Below are 25,181 nucleotides of genomic sequence, written 5' to 3'. Positions count from 1 at the left end.
AATCTCTGACATCACCAATTACAAAAGGCATGCAGCTTAAGATCAACATTACATTTATAAAAAGATGGGAATTCCTTTCAGCTTCACCAATCCTAGGTTACTGCTATTCAGTGCACAGACAGCGAAGCAATCCCTGTACGACCTGCTCGTACTTTGAGATCCTCGAGCAGGGGCCTTCTATCTATTCCAATCTCTTGGCTGAAGACTAAGAGGGACAGAGCTTTTGAGATGAGAGCCCCAATCCTCTGGATCACCCTGCTCGAGGAAATAAAGCAGGCTGAGTCAGTGGCTTCTTCTAAGCTCAAAACATACTTTTATCGCACTGCCTTACCTGATTTCACCTGTTTACAGTTTTTATTCTGTTTTATGGGTTTTACTATCTTTAAGTACAGTACAGTACAGTATATATATATATATATATATATATATATATATATATATTGTATATAGTATATAAGTTAGAGTTATGTAACTTGTTTAAGATTAGAGAGCAGTCTCTTAGGTCAAATGTGAGGTATTTCATATGATAAATCAATTCAACAGTAATATTAAGATCTTTTTTAAATGTAGTTCAAAATACACAATTATTAAGCTGTATGGTAAAGACACACAATAAATAGGCTAGTATTATTATTATAACTATGGTAGAGATCTGAGTACTTCTCCCAGCACACACACAATGTTCAGATACAGTTCATGCACTGTTCACCTCTCCATCTGTGTGTGTTAGAAAGTAGTTTTTATTTCTATGAAAATGACTCATTGACCGTTTCACCATTTCTACAGATGAAGCTTCATATTTCATTCTAACATGTAGCAGATAAACAGCTGGCTCAGTTAGCGCTTCGCTAAGAGACTGAGAAGGTAAGCTATTATTATTAGTAGTATTATCAATACTACTACTACTACTACTAATAATAATAACAATGTCAACATTATGAATGAAGCTACAGCCCTAATTATAAATATTATTATAGTCTATTATTATTGTTATTAGCAGCAATGGAAGCATATGTGTTTCCTTGAGAAATCCACGGAGCCCAATATTATATTTGGTAGGTTTGATTTAGGTTTGAATGCATAAAAAACGCAGACGAGTATTTCGCATTTTCGTTTAGTTTTTTCCGTTTTCGTCCCTGGTGTGAAAAGGCCTCTAAAGTGTATTTTCTTTTATATTCTTTTATATTATATATTATATTTTAGGGGTCATCAGAAATCATTAAATATATTCAAACATAGTCAAACTGGTATCCATAGCAACAATAGAATCAAATACAGACTGGAATAGAATCCATGACATCATTTGGAACAGAGAGAAGGCATGATGACGTCATCAAATCAAAGCTGGATTTTTAGAATGTCTAAAAGTCTATAAATACCTGTAGCAGAAAAAATTATTAGAGACTACCAGAAGGTGCACATAGCAAACGAAGAGAGGAGAAAAAACACTACCTTTGAGATGGAATACCCGCAATACCTTAATTGCAATTGCGATTGGTTGTTTGAACCTCCAACAAATCCCCGTCTCAGTTCACTGGAACAAAAATTTAAAAGTGAACTGAACGACAACGAGGCGAGGCTCGCCCAAAGCCCAAATGAGGGGAAAGTCCTCCTTGAAATCCAAGAGGACTCGCTGCTTCGTTTCCTCAGTCAGCTCCGAGAGCACAACAACAGCAAGTGGGACGACGAAGTGGATAAAGAGGAGATGCAGTGGGAGATCCGTAGCCTGAAAGCCCAGCTGGCTGAAGCTCAGGTTATGAAAGCCACCATCCAGGAGAAGGCCGATAAATACGAAGCCTCCTGTCTGTCTGAACTGGAACAACACAAAGAACAGACTAGTACGCTCACGGCTGCTCTGGAGAAGGCTGAGCAAGAACTGGAGACTGGGAATCTCCAGTGGCACGAGGACAAGTCAACCCTCACTGCACAGCTGGAAAAATCCCAGGCTACCTTGCTCTCACAGCTGGAGATGCAGGACAGAAACAACAAGAAGCTCGTGGCTGATGTAAGGAAAACGTTACAAAATGAGCTAACGAGTGAGATGCTTTTATGGTATCAGGTGAAAACCTCCCTGCTGCAGCAGAATAAGACATTCAGAGCCTCCTGCAACACCCTCATGGCTGATCTAGAGGAGGCTGAGCAGGAGTTGGAGAGCAATCGCATCCAATGGCAGGAGGGAAATTCATCCCTCAAGCAGACTCTGCAGGACAAGGAGCAGGAGTGGAACAAAACCGAGAACCGTCTTGAAGATCTAGAGAGCCAGATCATCAGAAAGAAGAAAAGGAAAAAATTGTACAGGAATTTCTTCTAAAGCCAGGCTACAGACAAACACGTGAATTTGTTCTGGTATACTTGTGAGGATCTATTTGTCTTGACCCCTAAAAAGCACTTTGAAGAGGGCGGTTTAGGGATTAAGACTTGATTTGGAAAGTAAAGGGAGTTCACTTCTTAGAGAGCTGGGGCTGGGCACCTGTAGCTGGGTCTGTGAGACCCATTGAAACACCTTCTGCAAGACAAAACCTCTACATCTCTAAAAAATAAATTCATAAAAATAATGTCATGTTTGTTGGTCGGCCGTTGTTGAAAATTCTAAGTTGCACTACAGTCATGTGTAATATTAAATGCTTTATTTCATGTATAAATCAGGGGAGAAACACTGATGAGTTTTCATTTGCACTCTGTATATAGCCTGAAAATATACAGCAAGTTGGCTCAACTGATTTTATATGTTGGTCCAAATATAGTTGTAGTTTTTTTGTCTGGAGTTACATGTTGGTCATCCAAAGAAAATAATGAAATGAAAAAAACACCTGAACATTTCTTTCAGCAACATTTTGAGAGAATCGTTCATAAATAAAAAATTAACGCACTCTTATGTGAGTGCTCTGATTAATAAACGTAGCCTATTCTTTGATTTGAAACAGTAGCCTTATGTTGTTGTTATTTATGAATGATCCTTTGTTTCATAACCACATTTACCCGTCACTGCGGCGATTCGACTGGGAGATTGGCAGTCGAATCAGGCTCCTTAGGTCGAATAGTTGACTAGTCGATTATTCGGTCACCCCTAGCAGAGACATGCAACAACACTGACTAAAGCCAAGGTAGAATGAGACACTTGGCTATATAAATTAAATTTAAATTCATCATATGACTTTCAGGACATCCCTTCTTGGTGAAAGTGGTACTGTTACAACCATCAGTGATGGAAAGTACATTTACTCAGGTACTAAATTTAGGAACAGATTTGAGGTACCTCCTCCACTCCTGCACTAAAGTGGTTCATAGCAGTATTGATATTATCTATGCTGTTGGTTGCTACTCTACACAAGATAAACATTTTCCTTCAACATGAAAAGATTTCCTGTCATTTCAGAATTGTAAGCAGATAAAATAACCGTGTTGCAATGTGACGAGGCAATAAGACGTGTAGGATAGATGAAGCATTTTATCAGTTCCATCAGTCTTATTCATCAGACAAACCAGGCGTCTGTAGGTGGCCTTCTGTAGCATATGTCAGCTCTATGGCTAGGCAGCTTGAGATGATATTCAGCTATAAATTCTGGTGGTGCTTCAGATGTTTTGCCTGTATTAAATTAAAAAAAATGTAAAAAAAAATGTGTAAGAGTGGTGACAGGCACATGATCCGTTTATAGTGCAACAATTTCAACCAAGTACTAATAATCTGATATTTGGAAACATGGCATATCAAGCCCCAGTCTCTTCCGGAGCCTCAGCAATTTGTATGAAATGTGCAAAACGTTGTTGACGTCCCATAGTTGATGCTGAATGCAGAAAACTATCATGTTTTTGCTTATTTTCCTTGTTATTCAGATTAATTTTTGCCACTTTGTAAAAATCTATTTCAGTTTGATTCACCCATTAATCCATTAAATTCTTCCAACATTGTAATTCTTTAGACTTTAACCAGACGAACTGTGTGATTCTTGGGGCACAGTATTGCCTTTTAACAGTCTTTTATTGTTTGACAATTTACGTAACATTATAAAGATATGAAGAAACAAATCATAGACTGAGCAAAAATGTCCTGAGGAAACTGCATTATCATGATGAATTTGGATGTGCACTTGATATTGATCATGTTTTCACGGTGGTCTTAAATTGTATTCTTATACACACTGTTTGAATTGGAGCCAACTTCATGCAGTTGTTCTGCATGGGGACACTTCCCATTAAACTGCTTAAAATATTTGCTATATTTGCTTGCTTTCTAATTGGAATACATTTCAGAAAGAGATGGGGTGCTGATGTGACATGTTTCCCAATATCAGACTGTTAATACTTTCTTGAAATTGTTGCAATATAAATGGATCATGCACATATGTCACCATCACTTTCTTTTGAAGGTGTTGCTATTGGCTCCTGTTAGACTAATTGCTGAGGTTAGATTCACCTGCTGAGAGTCATTCACCAGCAGCTGTCTGTCGTTATCTCATTAAGCTCTGATTGGTCAGTGCTGATCTCTGGCAACACTTAACAACCCTCCACATTGGAGAGTTTCTCCAGTATCGGCCTTCAGCATGATGACTGCACGGTTTGTCTCTGGGTAAGTAGCTTGCTTGCTCTAAGTTGACTGGTTAATGGGAAACTTGTGGCTAATATTGTCTTGTTTTAAATTGTTTCAGGGCTTCCCTCTTTGCTCTGCTGATTGTGGACATATGCTGCCATCCTGTTAAGACAGGTATAGTATCATCCACTCTAGTAAAACAGCATTCAGTTGACTTGACTTCTTGTTGACTTGTATTCTCCTGTACCCAGGCTATTATCCCGACCCTTCCTATAGCAGCAGTTACACAAACACAGCTCCGAATTATGACTCCCACCACAGAGTGCCTTCTGGCCAGTTTCCACCTGGAGCTGTTAGGCCTAACAATGCTCCCTCTAATGGCGTCTCCACACCATCTTATCAGGCTGTGCCACAGTGGTACCCCAGTGTCCCTCAGCCTACTGTTCAAAGAGGACCAGCACCATCTGTTGGCTCTTCTGGACCTGTGTTCTCTGGGAACAGGGGCACTGCAGTGAGGCCTAACCCTGCCAGCTCTGCACAACCAGGAGGTGCTTTTCAATCTGGCCCACAAGGTGAGACTCTTGCACTTAATGTTCTGTGTTTCAACAATTGGTAACTTGGGCAATCTAAAGGTCTATGGCCATCATCACTAGCAAATCATAGCTTGACTGAACAGAAGTTTTTCATGCATGGGTTTTTCTACATTTCTGTTATCAGGTTGGTCTGTTGCACCTCCCACTCATTTCTCTGGAGGTGAGGAAATGTCGACTGGCACTCGTGGCGTTGTCCCTGGTCAGCCTGAGGATGTGAGTCCGGCGGGATCAATGTACCAGGCAGGAGAGTTGTCCAACTATGCGAAAAAATTTGAGCATGGTAACTCAGAGAGGGAGACCGAGGAACAAGGCTGGCTGCCTCCTCCTCCACCACTGCCAGTCTCTGTGGAAAAGTATGCTAGACAAGGCTTCACCATCCAACCTCAGCCAAACTTCAACAGCGAAAGCTGGGGCCCTTACCCTCGCCACGCCTTCATGTTCGTGACCGGCCAGCATCCTCCAGGCACGGTCACTCACACCACCAGCAGCTACGAGCAGGGTAGAGACCACTGGCAAGATGTTCACTATGTGAGAGACGCTCCCTATTACCCCGCTCCTGCACAGCAGATCGAGACCTTCACTGGTGACTTTACAGACCCTGAGAGCTTGGAGGATCCTGTGGCTGGTTCTGGACAGGGAGATGCACAGGCTGGTTCTGGACAGGGAGATGCACAGGGTGAGGCACAGGCTGGTTCTGGACAGGGTGAGGCACAGGCTGGTTCTGGACAGGGTGGTTCTGGACAGGATGACTCACAGGCTGGTTCTGGACAGGGTGAAGTACAGGGTGATGCACAGGTTGGTTCTGGACAGGGCGGTGCAAAGGCTGGTTCTGGAAAGGGCGGTGCACAGGCTGGTTCTGGACAGGGCGGTGCACAGGCTGGTTCTGGACAGGGCGGTGCACAGGCTGGTTATGGACAGGGTGGTGCACATGCTGGTTATGGACTGGGCTATGGAGCCTTCTGGCAGCCAGTTAACCACCAAGCTGGTGGCTACAACCTGGGCAAGGTATGTTAACAAAATGTATCTGTACAGCTACTGAAAGTTTTCTTGTAACTTGTCAATAATATTGCTCTGTTCCTGTCTTTCAGGTTGCATACTAAGTCTGGATTCCTGCAGTGTGAACAGAGCTTTCTGAATTCAAGCAAGATTTTAAATCTTGACATGTCTTTGTTTCCTAATATCTGACTGATACTTGTTGCAATATGTGCCCCACTCTTACACTTTTAAACCCAGATGGTTGTATATAAAATGCGGTTCAGAGGGGGCATTAACACATTGCATGTAGAAGTCTTAAACTGTGTCTTTGCATCTTGGGTCTCTTTTGCAAATGTGTGTCCCATAGGCAAAATATTGTACTTTTAAATTTGAAGCACCATCTTTCAAGAGCTGAATAGCCTCAAGCTGTATGGCCAGAGACATTTAAAAAAAAACTTTATGCACTACTTGAAACCCAAGTTTCCTAACCAGCTCTGTACTTTCTGGCAAATGTAGTTTAGGCATGACATTACTGTGTGTAGCTGTAACTGTGTTTGTACTTGAAAATATGAACAAATAAATGCATTTCAGACATGCATTCTTCACATGGAGGACTTGCCAATGTACTGACTTGATCTATTCTATCCATTTTATTACCTTGTCACAGCACAGCATGGCTTTATCTGTCAACGGCTCTAAAATGATCGAAGTCTTTTCCCCTTGTAGGCCAATTTATATCTTGTAGTGATCAACAGTGCAGAAAAGATCTTTGAATACTGCTATGAAACACTTTAGGACAGGAGTGGAAGTATTCTAATCCCTTAAATAAAAATAGCTGTACTATCTAAATATCTTGTGTTTAAAAAGTAAAAGTAGCCTACTGCTATATTTTACTACTGATTTAAACCGTTGTTGTATGGTTTGAGTTGGCGCTCACTACTTTATTTGCTCCTGTGATGTCAACATCCATACAATTGTAATCATTTTACATTTCATATATTGATCATGTAACTTAACAAAGTACAAGTACCTCAAATCTGTACTTAAATTCAATACTTTCCACCACTGCTGTGGTCTATTATTACATTTTATTTGCAAGAATGTTTTAATTTATTAACACTCACTGTCACAATGCAATGTTATCATTTGATCACACGGTGGCGCCAACAGACTCAACAGCCCAATCTTCTACTCACATGAATTCAATAATGCATTTTAGCCCAAATTCTATAAATTAAAAAAAAAAAAAAAGCATTAGCATTTTTTAGTAGCATTTATTGATTTTACATTTTTATTGCTTATCAAACTTGCGAGGTGACATCTGCAGCCTGTATGAAGGGTTATTTGGGCCTGGAGGAAGTATGTGGGCCCTCCCCGTCGGGTCTTTACGTCTTATGGGACGAACAATATGTGGATGGTGTATAGACAATGGGATCACCGCAGGAGGGCATAACATCACGTACGTGTACATCCTGCCACGAAAAGACATCAGACAGCTATAGACTGAAAATAGATCAGAAGCTCTCTTCTGTGTGAGCCCATGCACAGCTCTTTACTTATAGTTTAATACAGGACTGTTAATGTGGGATACAGTTCAGTGTGAGCAGTAACAGCCCACAGCATGACCACACACTGCATCACGTAGCAATGACACTATTATCTGCTGCATGAAGTCAACAAGAAGTGTGAATGAGGCTGTTTTCGAAACCGCATACTGCATACTACTGAGGAGCGCAGTATGCAGTATACAGTACATACTGTATACTGCGTTCCTCAGTAGTATGCAGTATGTGACAGTTAAAGTGATGTATTTAGCAGTATGCTAGACGAGGCTTAAGCCTTCAAACCAGCTCTTAAAGCACAGGACAAAAAAACTAACTTGTACCACTATTACAATATTATCAAAAAATACAACTTTGATTTTGTTGTTTATGTTGTGCTTGTTTACTTTATAAGATACTGCAGGTTTAAACTATTTATTCTGACAGCTCATAAAGAAGTCCGACAAACAGGATCATCAACGAGGAGAGACGGGAAATATAAAACATTCATCCACAACGTTTACTTTACTCAAACTGCTTTTTCAGTTACAGCAAAAGGACTGATCTCCCTCCAGATATTAGAGAAATGTTAAAAAAGTGTCATGTTGTCTCATCAGGAACCTCTCTGCCCCGTCAGAAGCTGCTCTTTCCCTCTCCTCTTCTCTCTCCTCTCCTCTTCTCTCTCCTCTCCTCTTCTCTCTCCTCTTCCTCTCCTCTCATCTTCTCTCGCCACTCTGCTGCTCTGCAGCCGCTCTGTGAGCGTCACTGGCCGGCTCTCCAGCGAGCTACGCCCGCGGGTGATTGTGGAGCTTTTCAACTCCAAAAAGGCAAATAAACACAGTTTCCTGTTAATTTATAATGGACATCTGTGTTGTGATATTTAAACAAACTATCCGTCAACAAGGAAATCAAAGCCTCTCGTCTACAGACCGGTCTCTAGAGAGCTCCAGCAGCTCATAGCGGTCTCTGAGCGTGACTACCCGGCTTGCTGGCAGCGACCCGGGCAGGCGCTCGCTGGCTGTCACGGTATTCTGTGGAGCTTCTAAACTCCGACAACGGTGGAACAAATGTTCGATTCGCCATCTAACTTCGTAAAACTGCCAATATTAATAATCTACACAGTTGATTTCTCGCCTCAAAAACGTTCAGAAGTGAATTTAGTGATGAAATAGCTACAGAAAACGTAAAAAAAGAGCAGCTTTTGGCTGCTGTTTTTATACCCGTAGGCTGTGCTGTTCCGCCGCTTTGCATTGTGGGATACAGTAGGCGAGATAGACTGGTCCGATGCCTACTGGAGAATTTTTCCAAATCAGTACGTCATCCGGGTATTTCTGGCATACTGGAGATTTTGCTTTTGTTCGCATACTGCATACTACATACTACATTTTGGCCAAATCAGTACGTACTACTAGTATAGCATGCGGTTTCGAAAACAGCCTGAGTGTTTGTAATTTTACCCAGCCAGGTCCTATTCAAACACTTTCAATCATGCTTTTGTATCGCCGAGACTCACAATTATACAACATGCATTAAGAGCTTGGTCACCCTTTAAATTAACTGTAGCTGACTTGTGTGTAGTCTCACTGTTAGTATTCATGGTGAGTTGCCTGTGGTCCTTCATGGCAAATCAGTAGTTCCCAACTTTTTTTTCTTGTGACCTTTTTATTACAAAACAACATCTACTTGTGACCCCTCCTCACAAGATGAGAGATCATTTAAAGGGTCTCTCTGTAAGAATCAGAAACTGCTTGTTAACAGTGACACCTGTGGCCGTTAAGTCAACGACAGTCAGCTTCACTAGATATAACTGGGTTTCCATGGAGTTTGTGGTGTTGGCTGGTCGTTTGTTTGCATTAGCGGACTCCATTTATAACCAAACGTCATAGCTACGTCAAAGGCACTTGTAAGCACGCATCACGTCACATCCGTTGGATTTTCCCAGAGAAACGGGCCCGGGTTCCTCACATTAAAAGCAGTCTACCGGCTGATAAAGGAAACCCAGAAAGTCGTGGAAGTTCTAATTTTTTAGGTTAGGTTACAACCTGTTCACACATTGGCAATAAAAAGAGATTAAAAAACGTGTAAAGACGTGTAAAAAGTTACTTACAGTGCCTTTAATTTGAATAATTTTTAGAGGCCTGAAGAAGTAAAACTGTAAAGTATTTCATGTACTCCTGAAAACAGAAGACAAAAGACATTATATTTACGTAACAACTTCAACATCTCTTTAACTGCTGGGGTCATGTTAAATGTGGGAACCTGAAATAGGATAACAGGCCATACATGTTTGAGAAACGATTTCATTTAGAATTTTTTATTTGTGAAATAGTAATAAATTCAATTTATATAACAGTATAAAAAATATAGCTACAAGTGCTTTACAATAAGACAATTGAAAACAGCATAAAAACAAAAAACATAAGGTGGGCTTTTAAGAGTGATTTAAAGAGTTTGCTCTCGTCAGACAAGTCATTTCAATGTCTTGGAGTCAGCAAAGTCTCAGTCACCTTTGTGTTTGAGTCTACATCTTTAAACAACAATATTTTCTACAAAGACCTCCAATTTTTAGGGGTTCATGGCCTCTGATCGTGAGAGCCGACACCTCCGTAGTGATGCTCTGCCAGGCCTGGACTGCAGCCAGTTTCACTTCCTGCTTGTTTCAGGGATTTCTTCCCTTCAGTCGGGTGCTCAGTTGGACTGAAGTCAGGTGACCAACTTGACCAGCGAAGGTCATTCTACTATTGGTTGTTGCTTAGTCTTTATGTTTAGGATCACTGTCCCTCGTCATTGTTGTTGGGACTGAGTATAAAGTGGTTTTGTGTCCTGTTGTTCACCAAATACAGATGTGAACACCTTCAAACAGGAGTAAAGCTGAAATTAACTTTGTAGTCATTGTTTCATGTAAAACCCACTGGACTGGAGCACAGAAAACATGTCCTGCCCTACTGTGCTATGCATGGTTCATCTTCTATATAAGTAATGTCAATGAACTGCCTCTCTTTGATAGAAGTTTATAATTTTCTGGGGTTGAAATGTGTTGCCCTTCAACTTTCTTCATAATCTGCTAGTGGAGTTTGCATGTTCTCCCCATGTGAGCGTGGGTTTTCTCTGGGTTCTCCAGCTTCCTCCCGCAGTCCAAACACATACAGGTTAGGTTAATTGTTGACTCCAAATCACTCGTAGGCGTGAATGTGAATGTGAATGGTTGTCTGTATCTATGTGTCAGGCCTGTGATTGATTGCCTGGCGACCTGTCCAGGGTGTAATCTCAGCTGGGATAAACTCCAGCCCCCCCGTGACCGACTTTGTAGCATAAGTGGTTACAGATAATGAATGGATAGTATCAGATAAAATGTGTGTTATAAGTCACATGTGACTTTCATTTTTCTCTATTACCACAAATGTTATTTTTACAAAGAAGAAGTGCGATGGAGAAAGAGAGTCTCGTGGGTTGTCTCCATTTTGTCATTATTTTCCAAAGAATCAATATGAGAGATGTTGACATCCGACCGTTATAGCGGTCCTTGAAGTTGCTGATGTTTGCACTTTTCATTTTTGACTTCTGGTTATTTTATCGCACGCACACTCTAGTATACTCACGAGGACCCTTCATGACATAATACTTTCCCTTGACCCTATGTAACCATTACAGCTGCATGGCTAACACGTGCCTGTACTCTCATCTTGACCCTAAACCTAAAGATGGATTACCAACAGACCCATCAGGCCACCAAACGATCAAGAGTGGTAATATGATCAACTGTAACTTTGAGCCTTAGCACTAAACAATATATATAAACTGGCATGAACATGTGGATCTCTATACCTGATACCTGTAGAGCATTCTAATGATTATTGATCATTTTAATGATTACTTTTAAAGCAACATTTTGGGTTGGCACCTGATTATATCACTGACCTAGTAACCCCTTACGAGCCTGCATCCTCCGGCAGCGGTCTCCTAGTTATTCCTAGGTCAAGGCTAAAAACCAGAGGAGGCCGATGGTGCAGATGAAACTCGTAAGCTTGTGTTTACAACATGGGAAGTCGTGTACACAATATGCTTGGCGTTCAAGTGGTTAAGTCGTGAGAACCCCTAAGCAACGGCAATATTAACGTTACTGTCAGCATCTAAAAGCCACAGAGGCTAACGATTTAGCAGGCTGGCAAGTGGGTAACATAATGACAGAGGAAAAAGATGAGACCGTTTTTTCCTCAGACATATTATAAAATTACAAAGAAAAACAATATACGACTAAAATGATAATATATTAACTTATTATGCACCGAAAAATGAACTTCCATGACCTCCGCCATTTCTGACAACGTCAACAAACACGGCACGACTCGTGAACTCGGAGCTTTCAGAAACTTTCCACTTACGAGATCGTGAATACCACAAGAGGGGGGCGTGCATATGGACTCTTATCGTGAACACGGTAAATAAAGACCCCTCTTGAAGGCACCATGTGTTTTAGTACCTTGCGTGTCATTTTTACTGTATTAACTCTATTTTTATTTATTATTACCTGTTAATTTCTCTGGCTTTTAATGTCTTTGTAAAGTACTTTGTAGCTTTTTTTTAAGTGTTAATTATGATTATTATGATTATTATGATGATGATTATTATGATGATGATTATTATTATTATTATTATTATTATTATTATTATTATTATTATTATTATTATTATTATTATTATTATTTTACTTCCCTCTTTGGCCTATTACCTGAGCGCCACACCCATCTCCTCACCTGCAACTCATTATCTAATTAGTCTCTCACCGCACTGGTTCACTTCCTTTGTTCTTTTATTGTTTCATCGCTGCTGTAAGCTATGGAGTTTTTGTTGCCTGTCCTGTCAACCTGTTACCTGCCTGCTGGACATACCTACTTCTGTCACCTGTTTGCTTTTAGGCTTTAGGCTTTAGGATTGGCATAAAGACTGCAAACAGGGGGAAACGGCCAGCCTGGCTCTCAGTACAAAATCCACCTACCAGCACCTCTAAAGCTCACTAATTAATACATTATATGTAGGGTACTGCTATAAAAAAAACGCATAGAGGCCATAGGCCTAATGGAGGTAAATAGGAATTTGTTGATAATAGTCAAAAGACAAGCAGCATTATCCTTTAAGCTACAGAGAGTCTGCATTGTGAGATAGAAGTCATGTCGTTCCAGACCTATCTCCAGGCTACACACACACACACACACACACACACACACACACACACAGATATGTAGGCGGTTGATGGATCATTGGTTTTAGGAAGTGGACAAGCTTGGTTGTGTGTCACACTGTGTATGTGTGTGTAAAAATGTGTCTTGTGATCAGATGACGATACTTGTAAAACATAAATTCTGAGGTCTCATGAGTGGTTTTGTAGTTATCATGAGACTTCCAACAGCGATGTACATCTCTGCCCTCAGTGACCAGCAACGTCACACTGGACCTGCTGGATCCCACTGAAATAAAAACTAATAATGAAGATCATGTAAAGGCCCAGACACACCAACCCGGCAACTAAGAACTATAGGAGCGACAAAGGATGACCGTTAAGTCTCCTCACGTCGCCTTTGTCTTGGCCATGAAGTTGTACTCAAACACACCTCAAAGACTACAGCCGACAGCCAACAACTACGTACATTGTGTGCCTGCGTGAAAGGATATAACTCTCTACACCAGCAGGCGGCGGTAGTCTGAATTCGTCATTCAAAAAGGGAAACTCTTATTTAAACCAGTCTGGGGAATTTGTGCAGAATAATGTCTGGTTAATCATCAAAAGTGTAACATTTGAGTAAAGACACTGACCCTAACCGTATACTGCTAAAAAAAACTGAATTAGCAAATATAACATTCTGATTATTAAAAGTGCTAAAATCTTGACTCTGATCTGATCCTACAATATCTTCTCCAGACTTCATCTAATGTCCTTAATCCATACTGATGTGTTAAAAGGTTTTATGAAGATATTACTGTAAAAATATTATCAAAAATGTACACAATTTGTGTTTTGTTTTGAGGGATTTTCGTAAAGATTGCAATTTCTTGCCAAATTATAACCTTTAAAGGTTTTACAGACTTAAAAATACTTCAGACTTGAAGAAACGGGTCAGCAAAAAAAATAAATGCTGAACTGACATTAAACATGATTAATAATTTACAGACATCCTATGACTTAAGCAAGTCAGGATAAGTCATATGATACAGTTTAATAAAAAGGGGTAATCCATATTTCATGTGTTTACGTTACTTTTTACTGTATTTACAGACCCGTTCAGTGGCAGCTCTGCTGTTTGCCTTATATGGAAAGCAGAAGTGTTTATTTCTGCAGCCATGAGAAGAAGAGTGGAATTTTTCTCTGCAGCAGAGAGATTGATTGAGAAGAAAAACAGTGAAGAGGGAGGAGAGGGAGGGAACTGGTAAGGAAGAGGAAGGAAGAGCTGGCCTATATAAAGAAAGAGTGGAGCAAGAGCAGAGAGGTGTGGTTTGTGAGATCATTTGGAGAGACCCAGAGGCTGAACTGTGAGTACTAGAGAGTTGTAAGCTGGAGAGTTATACAAATTAACTACGCATTTTGTTTTGTGTTGCTTCACTGGAGGTTACTCTGTTAAGAATCCATGTTTGCACATTTTAAATGATTCCTTCTGTTGTTAAAATGGGAGCTTTATGACCTACCAGTTTCTCGATAAACACATCTTTTTTTGGAAGAGGACTGACCTAGCAGCCTGGACTCAAGCAGCATATTTTGTGCCCAGATGTTTCCAGCTTTGGCTCGTGTCTTGCTTGTGTAACTTTAAGATTTTCCATTTAAATTCTTTAGACGTGTCAAGCAGGTCGGGTGCGTTTTACATACTTTAAGGGTGCTGAACGGGCTCATGTCAACACATAGTCAATTACTTCACTCTGTCCCATCTTTTGAAACAGTCTTAACTTTCTCTAAACTGTAAGGGCTGTTGTCACAACTGTTTGATGGGACATCACAACTCTATTGCATGTTTTCAAAAGGTAGTAACTCACCCAACACATTTAATTCATGCTTTTACTAGGAACATTTACTAGGAAAAGTCAATACTGTAGGCTGTATGCACTTTAACAGGATTTGTGTTTACAGTAAACGTATGAGTGTAGCAATGTGTTACATGTATTATAACCAGAAAATCCACCTTTGGTGATGCACAGTGAAGAGAGAATTTGCCACAAAATGACATCCATGACAGTAATTAATGAAAAACCCTGTGGTAGTTCAGTAAAAAACAACTAATTGTACCTCCTCACAGTGCATAACACCATGTCACAGACATATATGAAATATACATGTATGTCTGACAGATTTTCATAATTGAATGAATCATCAAATTATAAAGACAATTGTACTTCCTCTTTTGCACACATGTGCCAAACACGTGCAACTTTCTTCAATGAATGAAAAATTCAAACCTGTTGTGAACAACAAACTTATTGTTCAGAGATTTGAGCTCATTGTTTTGAAAAAAAAAGGAAAAATCTCATTCCAAAATTGAGGCAAAGCAAATGAGAAAAACTGTAAATGTCTCTTTTTGTTTGTTCTGTTTGGCAGGTACAGTGACAGGAGTCACCTGTGTGCATGTGTGTGGGTGTGTCCATACAGGGGAAAATATAGTATTTGTGAATTGTGTGTGTGTGGTGTGTGTGAGGGACCATGCAGGGCTTGACGGTGCGACGCTCCCTCACCTTTGTGACGGGTCTGGTGGAGTGTCTGTGTTTTGCTGGAGCCGTGTTCGGATGGGCTTCGCTTGTTTTTGTCCTGAAGACGGACGGCTACTTCAGCTCTCTGTGCGTCAACACTACAGCAGTCAATGCAACGCAGGACTTGGGTCAGTTTGATATCCTCACCTCCACTACTTTGAAGTCTAAGCACCTGGATTTCTTTCTTTTTTAAGATTATTTATAGGCTTTTTGCCTTTACTAGAAAGCACAGCCAAAGATAGACAGGAAAGTGGGAGAGAGAGGGGACGACATGCAGCAAAGGGCCACGGGTCAGATTCGAACCCCAGGCCACTAAAGACTCAGCCTTAGCACATGGGGCAACTGGATTTCTAAACTGAATTACACCTTTAGATATATCTTTGTGCTGTCTGACCTTCATTGTCACCTGTCTAACCACATATTTCTCAACCTTGCTTCTCTCTTTATCTATGTTATCTGTAGATTGCAGTGGACAGGATGAACAGTTCTCTCTTGTTTTCACCATCGCCTCCTTTATGAACAATGTCCTGACGCTGCCCAATGGTTTCCTCTTTGACCTGTTTGGTACCACAGTGGCTCGGCTCTTTGGAATGTGAGTCCAACAACACCTATTTTACTTAAGAGTTAAAGCTGCAGTAGGCAGAATGTTTTTGGCATCATTAGGCAAAAATTCCATAATAACCTTTCAGCATATTGTAATTCAAGTGTTCTGAGAGAAAAGTAGACGTCTGCACCTCCTCATGGCTCTGTTTTCAGGCTTTAAAAAATCTAGCCCGTAACGGGAGACTTTGGCCAATCACAGGTCATTTCAGAGAGAGAGCGTTCCTATTGGCTGTTCATTCAACGGAGGCAGCTGTCAATCGCTCGCGAACTCCAATCAATCGGTCAAATTAGCAAGCCCTCTCATTTTACAGCTAAACAGTACACTACAAGATGATTCTGAAATTTTTTTTGTGAGAAAAGGCATTACAGTAACAGAATATTGATTCATATTTGATCAGCGCTGCCTAGTTTGACTGTTTGATCGGAGTTTGCGAGTGATTCACTGCTGCTCAGAGACGGCAGACTCCAGCTCGGCTCTGATTGGTTGTTTCCCTCCGGTCTGTGAAATCCTGCAGATGCCATTAGGAGCACCGGAGGACACAGAGGAACATGTTCAGACTTTTGCATGTGTTTTTACACTTCTAGTACTGACATATGACACTGAAAATGTAACCACAGAGTAACTTGCGAATCCATTAGATAAAAAACAACAACATTAAAAGCAAGAAAGCTTGTTTTTTTTGCATCGAGAGTGCTGAAACTTCCAGTTTTTTGATGCAGCCATAAAACTGAACATAGCAACGAGTCTTTGCAGCCTGCTGGTTTTACTAAACCAAACACATGTTCACTAAAGACAGATGGGCTTCTCCCTGCATGGCTGTGACTCTCTCTGCCTGTGGTGGCTAAGCTAATGCGTGCAAAGAGGCAAGTTGCTGTAATTTCAGTCTGTCACTGGTATTTCCCTCTGAGGGATTACCAAATCAGTTTGCTGCTAAATACAAGCTCCTGTGAAATACAAGGGGCATAGGACAGCTAGAAAAGTGAGACGGACGGAGAGATCAGAGTAGCTCCCTCCAGGGATGTTATTGAGGTCTCCAGACAGCAACAGACATGCTAGAGATGCAGCGTGCATACCAGAGCTTAACACTTAGCAATGCAGTATGTAGAGAAAATGCTTTATGAGAAAAAGGAGCAGTGAAGAACAAGCAATGGAACTGGAAAGAGGAACAGTGAGAGGATAATTAAAAAGTAGAAAGGTCAGGACTTTTAATCACCAGAGGATGGAGGAATGTCAGAAAGAAAGGGGTTTGGTGCAGATGTTCAGACCCTGTGATGAAGAAGCCCTCCCTACTGAGTTAATATCCAACATATAACATAACCCCACATACCTGCCCAGTTTGTTGCCCCAGATATATCTAAATCCACAATAACAAACTGGCACTAAGGACACCCATGTGTTTTCACTAAAAGAGGGTGGAGGGAAAATAAAAGGCCAAGGAATGCAAATAGTTTGACAAGACGCAGCAAGTGGAGATGAGGGAAGATCTTTGAGGGAATTAAAGTTGGTCAAAAGTTATCCAAACAGCAGCAGAAGAACATGTTTTTGAACGTGTTTTGACTTTTAATTGCTGAAAGTGTATTGAACTGTGAAGCTCCCATTGAGCCAAGATGAACATGAGACATGATAACATTTTAATTTATTTTTCCCGCCAGATTTCTTTACACCACGGGGACCTTGATGGTGTCCTTCTCGACTGCAGGTGAAAAACGTTTCTCCGTCTCTTTATTTTGTGCTCTCTCTCTCTCTGATCTTCATTGTCTAAAAGGAAGAAGTACGATTTTATAGCTTTGGATGCTCATTTTCCCCTTTTGTTTCTATTCATTCCCATCAGCTCTGTCCAACATGCTGTTCCCAGCTCTCTCCTTCCTGGCAGCGGGTGGCATCTTGTTACTAATGACCAACATGCAGGTACTGAAGCAGTCGTTCATTAAAAACATTGACTGTTGACCTTAATTAATCTCTTATTTTTTTTATTAGATATTTTTTTACTACATGAAATGTCAGAAAACTATAAAAAAAAAACTGTCCATCACAATTTCTCAGGGCCCAAGTTGACATTTTGAAATAGCTCATTTTATCCAAGAGTCTGAAACCCAAAGATATTAAATTTACCATCATATAGAAAAACAGCAAATCCTCAAACTGGACTGGAGAATCGAACCAAAATTGTTGATTTTTTAGCTCAAATTTACATTTCTATGTTTCAGAATCAGTGGATGGTTGATATTTGCTTAAAATTGTAATTGGAAAATTGCTGCAAGGGGCAAAGAAAGAAATGCCTGCATGTGTGCTCGGTCAGCGGAGTATCGCCGTAAGTTAGAGTGATCAAGAACCACAAACACCAACTCATCCTATTACCCCATTTTTTAGGAAAGCTGAGAAACGTTGTAAGAGCTTATTTTGGAAGCGACAGAGGTTCGATGTTCAAGATTGTAGTGTTTACCAGATGACAAAAGTTGCAGTCTATCCCCACATCATCACTAAACAGGAACACAAACAAAAGACAGTGTTTGGCCTCAGTACACGTTTGTGGGCTCCAGGGCATTTCTTCATGATCTTGTGGGAAGCCCTCTCTGGGAAACAGTCCAAAACCCCACCCTCATGTTCAAACAGGAAAGAACCCGTTGCACTGAATGATAAAATGTAGATGCAAAAAAGGAAAGAAAGCCCCAGACAAGAAGACACTTAAATCCAACATTTTAATATCAACAATGTTTTAATAAATTTAAATTTTCTCTCCTAAAGGTAGGAAACCTGTTCGGCTCACGTCGCTCCACCATCATCACTCTCTATAACGGGGCCTTCGACTCTTCCTCAGCACTCTTCCTTGTCATCAAGGTGAGAAACATTCACACACTGCTCTCATAAATGAAAAATACAGGATTTATGTTGTAACGATGATCTTGATGTCCAACAGCTGTTACACGAGGCCGGCGTCTCTCTCCGCTCCTCCTTCCTCTTCCTGTCTGCCTGCAGCGTCATCCACCTCCTCAGGACTTTCTTCCTGTTGCCCAGAGGCCACATCCCCTACCTGGTGCCTGATGACTACACATACGGGTACAAATCCCCAAGAAACACACATCAACGCTTCTTACTTGCGTCAGGGATGCATGAAGAGAAAAAAAGAAAGAAAATCCATGAATCTGTTTGCTTCAAATGTTTAAAAATGATTGAACATTGACATAGAAAACAATAGTGTGGAAACACAAAATCTAGTTAAAATTAGTTTTTAAAAATAACATTTTAATGCAACTACTACTTGGATTACTTTAGCTCTTTGCTAGAAGTCTACTATACATTTTGAAGAGTTCAGTGAACCCTAACCGCAAGGAAAACAGGTTTTGTGTGTGACAGGACAAAAAATCGGAGCCACCGAGTTCGGTGACAAAGGGTTGGTGCGCTTGACGACCTGAACTCACGCTGTTCTCGGCTGGGGGTTACACTCCCACGTCCCACGGCACAGAGCCACTCTAATGCTGCCCAGATGAAATACAGGCAGAGGTCTCTGTAGATACAGACACGCCACACACTTCTACTGGCTCATAAGGGGATTATTTATCAGTCTAGTTTCTTGCAAAATACAACTTTTTTTTAATCTTACCAGAACAGTTTATTTTCACATCATCATTCCACATTCCTTGGAAATATCCTTAATTTCCTGTTATGTGATTGTAACGGGTGATAAATAATTACCAAAGCACTCCCACAATGCCCTCAGGCTGTGGCTGATCCACTGTGACCTTTTTTTCAGGACAACCTGTGGTAAATCAAAGACTCTGAGGTTAGAGCAGACAGCATCAAATGGTAACGCAGAGATAACGAAAGAGGAAACGCTCATCGACAAGGACGTCCCTGTGAAACAAGGTTTGTTCACTTGATTGTGGTAGATATATACAGTACATAGTAAGATATAACAGAATATAATAATCATACATCCTATTTCTCTCCATCTTTATTCCCTCCTTGTCTTCATCCATCTCTGTGGTCTCCCCTCGTCCCTCTCAGAGAAGAGTTTCCGTGAATGTGTGATGTCCAGGTTCTTTATGTTGCAACTGCTTTGGTTGTCGGTGATCCAGCTCAGACATTACCTCTTCATCGGCACCCTCAACCCCATGCTGCAGCGGCTGACGGGGGGAGAGCCTTCACTGGGTAAACACACACAAACACTACATCATGTCTGACTGTCATAGCAAAGATGGATATTCGTGCAAACGTTCCTTATTAGGTCCATGAAGTTACATGATAATTACCGGTTAGCCTGTGCTGCAACTAAGAGGACGTGACTGAAGTAATATTATGTGAGCAACAAGCTGCTCCTATGGTAGATAAAACTTGATGAAGGGTCCTCTAGGGTGCCTTTTCCAGTGGAGAAAACTTGATGAAGTGCCCACTAGGGTGACTTTCCAGTACACAAAGCGTGATGAAGTGCCCTCTAGGGTGACCTTCCAGTAGAGAAAGCGTGATACAGTGCAATCTAGGGTGACCTTCCAGTAGAGAAAGCGTGATGAAGTGCCCTCTAGGGTGACCTTCCAGTAGAGAAAGCGTGATACAGTGCCCTCTAGGGTGACCTTCCAGTACACAAAGCGTGATGAAGTGCCCTCTAGGGTGACTTTCCAGTAGAGAAAGCGTGATGCAGTGCCCGCTAGGGTGACCTTCCAGTACACAAAGCGTGATGAAGTGCCCTCTAGGGTGACTTTCCAGTAGAGAAAGCGTGATGCAGTGCCCTCTAGGGTGACTTTCCAGTACACAAAACGTGATGAAGTGCCCTCTAGGGTGACTTTCCAGTACACAAAGCGTGATGAAGTGCCCTCTAGGGTGACCTTCCAGTAGAGAAAGCGTGATACAGTGCACGCTAGGGTGACCTTCCAGTAGAGAAAGCGTGATGCAGTGCCCTCTAGGGTGACTTTCCAGTAGAGAAAGCGTGATGCAGTGCCCTCTAGGGTGACTTTCCAGTACACAAAGCGTGATGAAGTGCCCTCTAGGGTGACCTTCCAGTAGAGAAAGCGTGATACAGTGCACGCTAGGGTGACCTTCCAGTACACAAAGCGTGATGAAGTGCCCTCTAGGGTGACCTTCCAGTACACAAAGCGTGATGCAGTGCCCTCTAGGGTGACTTTCCAGTACACAAAGCGTGATGAAGTGCCCTCTAGGGTGACCTTCCAGTAGAGAAAGCGTGATGCAGTGCCCTCTAGGGTGACCTTCCAGTACACAAAGCGTGATGAAGTGCCCTCTAGGGTGACCTTAAAATTAAGAAAATATGATTAGGCCTACATGCTAGAAAACTTTCTGCGTGCTGGTGCCCTTTTTATTTTTAGTTGCCGAGTCCACCACTGTCTCTAACCATCTTGTCTTTGCTTGTCTGCCTCTGTAGTGAGCCAGTACATCAATGCCTTTGCTATAACGCAGCTGTGTGGCGTGCTGTGTGCTCCCTGGAACGGCCTCATCATGGACAGACACAAGGGCAAACCACGTGCTGAAGGTAACATACTCAATACTAATCCCATTATTAATTGTAGTGGATAAACAGCAGTCCAAACGCTCTGAACACCAACCTTGTGTTCCTTTTAATAGTTAGCTATACAAAACAAAATTGTGTGAGAAACAAAAACTTAAAACAAATTATTTCCAATATTTGCTTTTTCATCATCATTTTTTTTCACATTTTTTTCTCTTTGGAGGAACATGCATGTTTTCATTTGTGTGTGTGTGTGTGTTTGTAGGAGAGAGTGAACAGGAAGCAGACCTGCGGGCCTCAGTGCTTTCTCTCTTCCTGACGTCGCTGCAGTGTCTGCTGTTCTCACTTTGTGCCGCCACCCCGTACCTGCCGCTTCAGTATCTCACCTTCATCCTGCAGGTTCTCAACCGCTCCTTCCTCTACGGCGGTAACGCAGCCTTCATCAGTGTGGCGTGAGTATCAAACACACACACACACACATACACACACACACACATCTTTGTGGACTACACTTTCGTATTCTTATATCTGCTTATAACGACATTATAATGTGTTACAATTTATTACATGTTCAAATGTTAACCTTTATTTTTAAGGAATGTTTTAGGGCTTAATATTTAAAAACTGTGATTTCTCCTTTTCATACGCTGTACTTCTTTAACACCACTTCATTCTCTTCGCCACGTCATCATTTTGTGTATGTGTATAGTTTCCCACCATGCCACTTTGGGAAGCTGTATGGTCTGGTCATGGCTCTCTCTGCAGTGCTTTCTCTGCTGCAGTATCCCTGCTTTGCCCTGGTGAATGGACCTCTGGGTGGAGACCCTTTATATGTAAGTACACAACATATAACCGATACTACTGAAAATCTGACTCTGGTGCTTCTGAACTCTCACTGCTTCCTCCTCTCTCTCCCTTCACGTGTCTGCAGGTGAACATCGGTCTGATGCTGCTCAGCCTGCTCGCCTTCATCCATCCCCTCTCTGTCTTCCTGCACTGTCGACGTCTCGCCTCCCAGCGAGCCATCAACGCCTCCTCTTAAAGTCTGTTAAATGAGACTCGCGATGAAAATGTCCTTAATATCACCAGCGACACTGTTACCTCTTCAGGTTGATTGATTGAGTACATATGTCTGTGTTTTGTTGCCATATGTATCAACAAGTGCTTGTAAATGCATTTCAGATTGCAGTGAAGTGTGGTTTTGGGTACAGTCATAGCACATTCACTTTCTCTCACATCATGTTCACAGCCAAATTTGAATCCATCCATAATAACTAAGAGCTTCTGGTGTGCAGTCTGCTGCAGTTGACGGGTTGCAGAACACTTTACCTCTCATGAGATTTCAAGGATGCATCATCTTATCTTCACTGATGCATAAATCAAAACGTGTTACACTCTTCTACAATTTTAGAGTGATGGTGCTCAACCCAGCTTTTGCAGCTAATAGCTTTATCTGTTTTTACTGTTACAATGCTTTGTGCTGGCAGATTTACATGACTGTGACATGTTACTGTATGTTTCTTGTTTTATACAATCTTATAATTTAAGATATATATTATTGTATATTTTTATTCAGTGTAATACAAGCCACATATCACACCAAAAGAAAGCAATTGTTTATTGTTATTATGAAAATGTTACAGATAATGCCTATATCAGTATTGACCTTTTCAAGTTATCTCTATCTATATCTGTTTTACCTTGAAAGTATAGAGTATAGGACCAACAAGGTATTAACAGTGAAAGAGACGATTGGGAGTCAGAATATCAGTCAGTGTTGTTTTAGTTGGATCAATCAGTGATGCGAACAGAACAAAAAGGCGACACAGCTCTGCCATCTGCCGGTCTCTCAGTTCAACTGTTAGCTACTATTGTGCCACACATGAACCAACAGTAAACTGATCTCCTTTTATGTTTTGGTTGTATCCAATGTATGACGTCTCCGGTGTTCAGTGTGTCTGTGTAGTTCAGTAGAAGAATTTTGTGTCATGAAGGATTCAGTTTTTTAATGAAAAAGGGAAATATGTACTTTTTGTTTTACCAGTAAGTTTCTGTTTTAGGTCGACTGTGTATTTTTCTGAAGTGCCAAGACTGAAGAGGTGTTAATGTTGTTGTAATGTAACTTTGAATATGCAAACCCTCCCTTGTGATTCACCAAATCAAACCTATCTTTTTAATATGAACTTTAGTAGTGTGCTGAAGGGAATTATCACTTTTTACTTTTGCCCAAAAACATGTTTCAGTTTTTAAGTATTGTGAGAAATATTATGCACTTGCAGGCAACTGCCCACCGTGACATACAAATATCCAACTATATTAAAATAAATAGCTGTTCTGTTCTACTATATGCTGCAAACAAATGTATGATGGGTTTAATGGAAAACCAATACAAACTGTTAAACAACAAATGAATCAATGTTTTCCGTTCACTTTTGACTGACTGGTAGTTTTTAATTCAACATCAGCTGCACAATTTTCAAAATACAAAATTTATTGTAAACCATGTGCTACGTAGATTAGGATAGCGTGTGCAAGTCCCATTTCAAGTTGTTATTATAAACTGGAAAAACAAAGTTTGGAAACTTGTGTTTGGTCGATTATTTCTCTGTTGTTACAATGCTAATGGTCATTGTATTCTACATCGTTGGAAAGCCTGTTTATTTACCTTCGCAATGATGTACAACTTGTAAGGATCATGCATTTGTGGGATGAGCTGCACAGCTGATTATGTGGGGAGCGCCCAAGAAAAATGTGCCAAAATGCTCTGCCAATGGTAAACAGTGTATTCTCATAAGGCTACCAGGAAGCCTGCAATGACTGCCCTTCACCGTCAGGCCCGTTTACGCTGGTGTCGACAACACAGACAATGGAACCTGAACATGTGGAGGAATGTCATGTTCAGTGATGAGTCCAGGTTCTGTCTGGCAAAGTTGGATGGCAGGTCAAAGTATGGAGACGACCCGGAGAACGATATGCTGATTGTTGAACCGATGGAGTAACAGCTTTTGGTGGGGGTAGTGTCATGGTACCGGGGGGCATCTCCCTCACTGGCAAAACAAGGCTTGTCATCATTGAAGGCCATCTCAATGCAGGGAGATATCGGGATGAGATTCTGCAGCCACTGGCGATCCCATACCTCCACAATCTGGCACCTAACTTCATCCTCCAAGATGACAACGCCCCCCCCCAGAGAGCCAGGGTTATCACAGACTACCTCCACAATGTGGGAGTAGAGAGAATGGAACGGCCTGCCAAGAGTCCAGACCTCAACCCAATTGTGGGATCAGCTTGGGCGTGCTGTACGTGTTAGAGTGACCAACACAACCACGAAGGCTGACCTGCAACGAATCCTGGTTGAGGAATGGAACGCCATCCCACAGCAACGTGTGACCAGGTTGGTGACCAGCATGAGGAGGAGGTGCCAGGCTGTTGTGGCTGCGTATGGATCTTCCACCGCTACTGAGGCTCCTGACATATTGTATTAAATTAATAAAGTGTAAAATTGCCAATATGTCTTATTTGTTCCTTGTTACTGATAGAGAGTTCAATCATCCAATCCACCAAACAACTCAAAACAAGAGTCAATTCCAACAGGAGAATACCCTGTTTACCATTGACGGAGCATTTTGGCAAATTTTTCTTGGGCGTTACCCACATAATCAGCTGTGCTGCTCATCCCACAAATGCATGATCCTTACAAGTTGGACATCATTGCAAGGGGAACAAACAGGCTTTCCAACGATGTAAAATACAATGC

At 41.3% G+C, this 25,181-nt stretch overlaps 2 protein-coding genes and 1 long non-coding RNA gene across 5 annotated transcripts; 2 read left to right on the top strand and 1 right to left on the bottom strand.

The window, feature by feature from the left end:
* The first annotated feature begins 4,467 nt into the window (after nt 1-4,467).
* LOC141775426 (uncharacterized) lies at nt 4,468-6,707 on the top strand. Of its 3 annotated transcripts, XM_074648769.1 has the most exons (7): nt 4,468-4,567; nt 4,647-4,702; nt 4,780-5,100; nt 5,246-5,769; nt 5,809-5,898; nt 5,998-6,126; nt 6,210-6,707. In XM_074648769.1, the coding sequence occupies exons 1-7, from the start codon at nt 4,542-4,544 to the stop codon at nt 6,219-6,221; spliced, it is 1,158 nt and encodes a 385-aa protein (XP_074504870.1). In that variant the 5' UTR covers nt 4,468-4,541; the 3' UTR covers nt 6,222-6,707. The 3 variants fall into 3 exon arrangements, with proteins under 3 accessions (XP_074504870.1, XP_074504872.1, XP_074504871.1); XM_074648771.1 differs by lacking the exon at nt 5,809-5,898 and having other exon boundaries at nt 5,971-6,126; XM_074648770.1 differs by lacking the exon at nt 5,809-5,898 and having other exon boundaries at nt 5,944-6,126.
* LOC141775427 (uncharacterized) lies at nt 5,654-6,134 on the bottom strand. Its single transcript, XR_012595604.1, has 3 exons — nt 6,038-6,134; nt 5,891-5,950; nt 5,654-5,770 (listed from the first exon to the last, which is right to left on the bottom strand). It is a non-coding gene; the product is annotated as an uncharacterized LOC141775427 (long non-coding RNA).
* Nucleotides 6,708-13,928: 7,221 nt separating the features above from the next.
* Nucleotides 13,929-23,607, top strand: LOC141775423 (equilibrative nucleobase transporter 1-like). The gene is made up of 13 exons (XM_074648766.1): nt 13,929-14,162; nt 15,217-15,493; nt 15,828-15,957; nt 17,622-17,668; nt 17,801-17,877; nt 18,715-18,807; nt 18,887-19,026; nt 19,721-19,833; nt 19,975-20,118; nt 21,341-21,448; nt 21,690-21,876; nt 22,134-22,257; nt 22,356-23,607. The coding sequence occupies exons 2-13, from the start codon at nt 15,319-15,321 to the stop codon at nt 22,464-22,466; spliced, it is 1,449 nt and encodes a 482-aa protein (XP_074504867.1). The 5' UTR covers nt 13,929-14,162; nt 15,217-15,318; the 3' UTR covers nt 22,467-23,607.
* Nucleotides 23,608-25,181: the final 1,574 nt, after the last annotated feature.

This window comes from Sebastes fasciatus, chromosome 10 (genome assembly GCF_043250625.1).
Source record: "Sebastes fasciatus isolate fSebFas1 chromosome 10, fSebFas1.pri, whole genome shotgun sequence".
NCBI classification, from domain to species: Eukaryota; Metazoa; Chordata; class Actinopteri; order Perciformes; family Sebastidae; genus Sebastes; species Sebastes fasciatus.
Note: the sequence above shows the minus strand (reverse complement) of the source record. Positions and strands in the feature narration are given on the sequence as shown.